General features: G+C 42.1%; 1 protein-coding gene across 1 annotated transcript; it reads right to left on the bottom strand.

Annotated features, from left to right (window-relative positions):
- Positions 1 to 244: 244 nt before the first annotated feature.
- Positions 245 to 1,045, bottom strand: LOC131651272 (uncharacterized). The gene has a single exon (XM_058920944.1). It carries the CDS (start codon positions 1,043 to 1,045, stop codon positions 245 to 247), a length of 801 nt encoding a protein of 266 aa, XP_058776927.1.
- Between the last annotated feature and the right edge of the window lie 611 nt (positions 1,046 to 1,656).

Raw genomic sequence — 1,656 nt, 5'->3', positions numbered from 1 at the left:
TATTGTAATGTTATAGAGTGCATATATTACACTTTGAAACTAGAAAATACATCAAAAGAACTATCGCCGGCTAAATCTATTGGAGGTTCTAATCTTGACTTTTCGGAATTTGATTCTTTTTCGATGTTGTTCAACCTTTCAAAATCGTGAATCCTATCCACAAAACGATTCGGCCACGTCTCGGCAGCTTCAGTATGATGAAGCGCTCATTCCAGTGACGTAGGTGGTATGAGGCATCCCGGTTTCAAGTAAACTTGCACAAAATGTTTCGATTTTGTGAGCCATCCCACACACATAATACGATCATTTGGATTTGTAGGATGTGCGGTGCGGAAAAAAGGTTTCCGAAAAAACCATAACGCGTCAAGTCAATGCATACCATGTCATATGCGCATGCAATAAGATGTCTCATTTCTGGGAATCTCATGCATTTTGACGTCGGTGTGTAAGCGTCCAACCAAGGAATAAGAGCTTCGTTAACCGATTCAATTTTAGCTTCGTCTCCGAATACCCGCGTGTATGAATCTCTATGGTTCATCAACTCTTCGATAAGTTCATGACGGACAAGCTTATGGTCATCCTCTCCCTTACCAAGCAGAGCCGATACGGCCCGGAATCCGCAATTACCGCCTCCCGCCACATTGACGATCCGATCAATGTATTTGTGCATAAAAACCGGCATCTCGTCGATGAATGGAATTTTTAGAGGAATATGCACCTCTTCGATTGATGGAATTTTCGGAGAAATATTCACCTCTTCGATTGATGGAATTTTTGGAGAAATATGTACCTCTTCGATTGATGGAATTTTTATGACAATAGGTGTCGGAGTCGAAAATTTCTGAGCAATAGGTGTCGGAGGCGGTTCGCTAATGCGAGCTCGTTTGTTTGAACTTTTTTGAGATTTAGGAGTAGGTGAGCCGGGAAAGAGTTTGCCTACGTGCTCACAATATGAAGGAGACTGTGTAGTCGAGTTGTCATTCGGCGTAGGCTTCACTTTCTTCGGAGTGCCCTTTGTCTTAACAGGTAGAGACGGCGGTTTCATTTCGACTGTTTATGGAAATCCAATCTTCCGCAATTGTTCTTTGATGTATAGTTTCATGTTGTGACCGGCCTTTGAAAACCACTCTTCTATCGCCTCAAATTCAGAAGTAATAGAGATGTTCGATTTTTCTCCTTCGATGCAACCATCATCATCAAAACTAAGTCTCTACCAATGAGGAGTGACTTCATCCATTTTTACTGGCTCACATAATCTCACCTTTTTAGCAATAACACGAGCACACAGGAGACCATACGTGCTAGTATTAGTGCAACCACACTCTGCGCTATCGCCACCAAAAGTTTCACCGCGTTTGGCCTCGTGAAAGATATAATTCAATCAGACCCGAGACATATTACCGATCAATTGAGAGTAAATGATGTTGTCCTTAAATCGATGCTCCAACATCGTAATGCTCCGACCGAATGAGGTTTGTATCTCATTGTGTTGGTTCCAAATCATGAGATTTATGGTGTCCCAACCTCGACACAAATCACCCTTGCTATTACACAACCAATTTTTCAAAGTAGCATGTGCCGAATCAACTCTATTGGTGGTTGTATTCCCAAGGTGTCGAACCTTATCAGTCCACGCACAAAAAACTTCTCCTTCAC

Source organism: Vicia villosa, linkage group LG2, assembly GCF_029867415.1.
Source record: "Vicia villosa cultivar HV-30 ecotype Madison, WI linkage group LG2, Vvil1.0, whole genome shotgun sequence".
NCBI classification, from domain to species: domain Eukaryota; kingdom Viridiplantae; phylum Streptophyta; class Magnoliopsida; order Fabales; family Fabaceae; genus Vicia; species Vicia villosa.
Note: the sequence above shows the minus strand (reverse complement) of the source record. Positions and strands in the feature narration are given on the sequence as shown.

Excerpts from the sequence above, each read along its gene's own strand:
- LOC131651272 (XM_058920944.1), bottom strand. The coding sequence starts at position 1,045 with ATGAAACCGCCGTCTCTACCTGTTAAGACAAAGGGCACTCCGAAGAAA.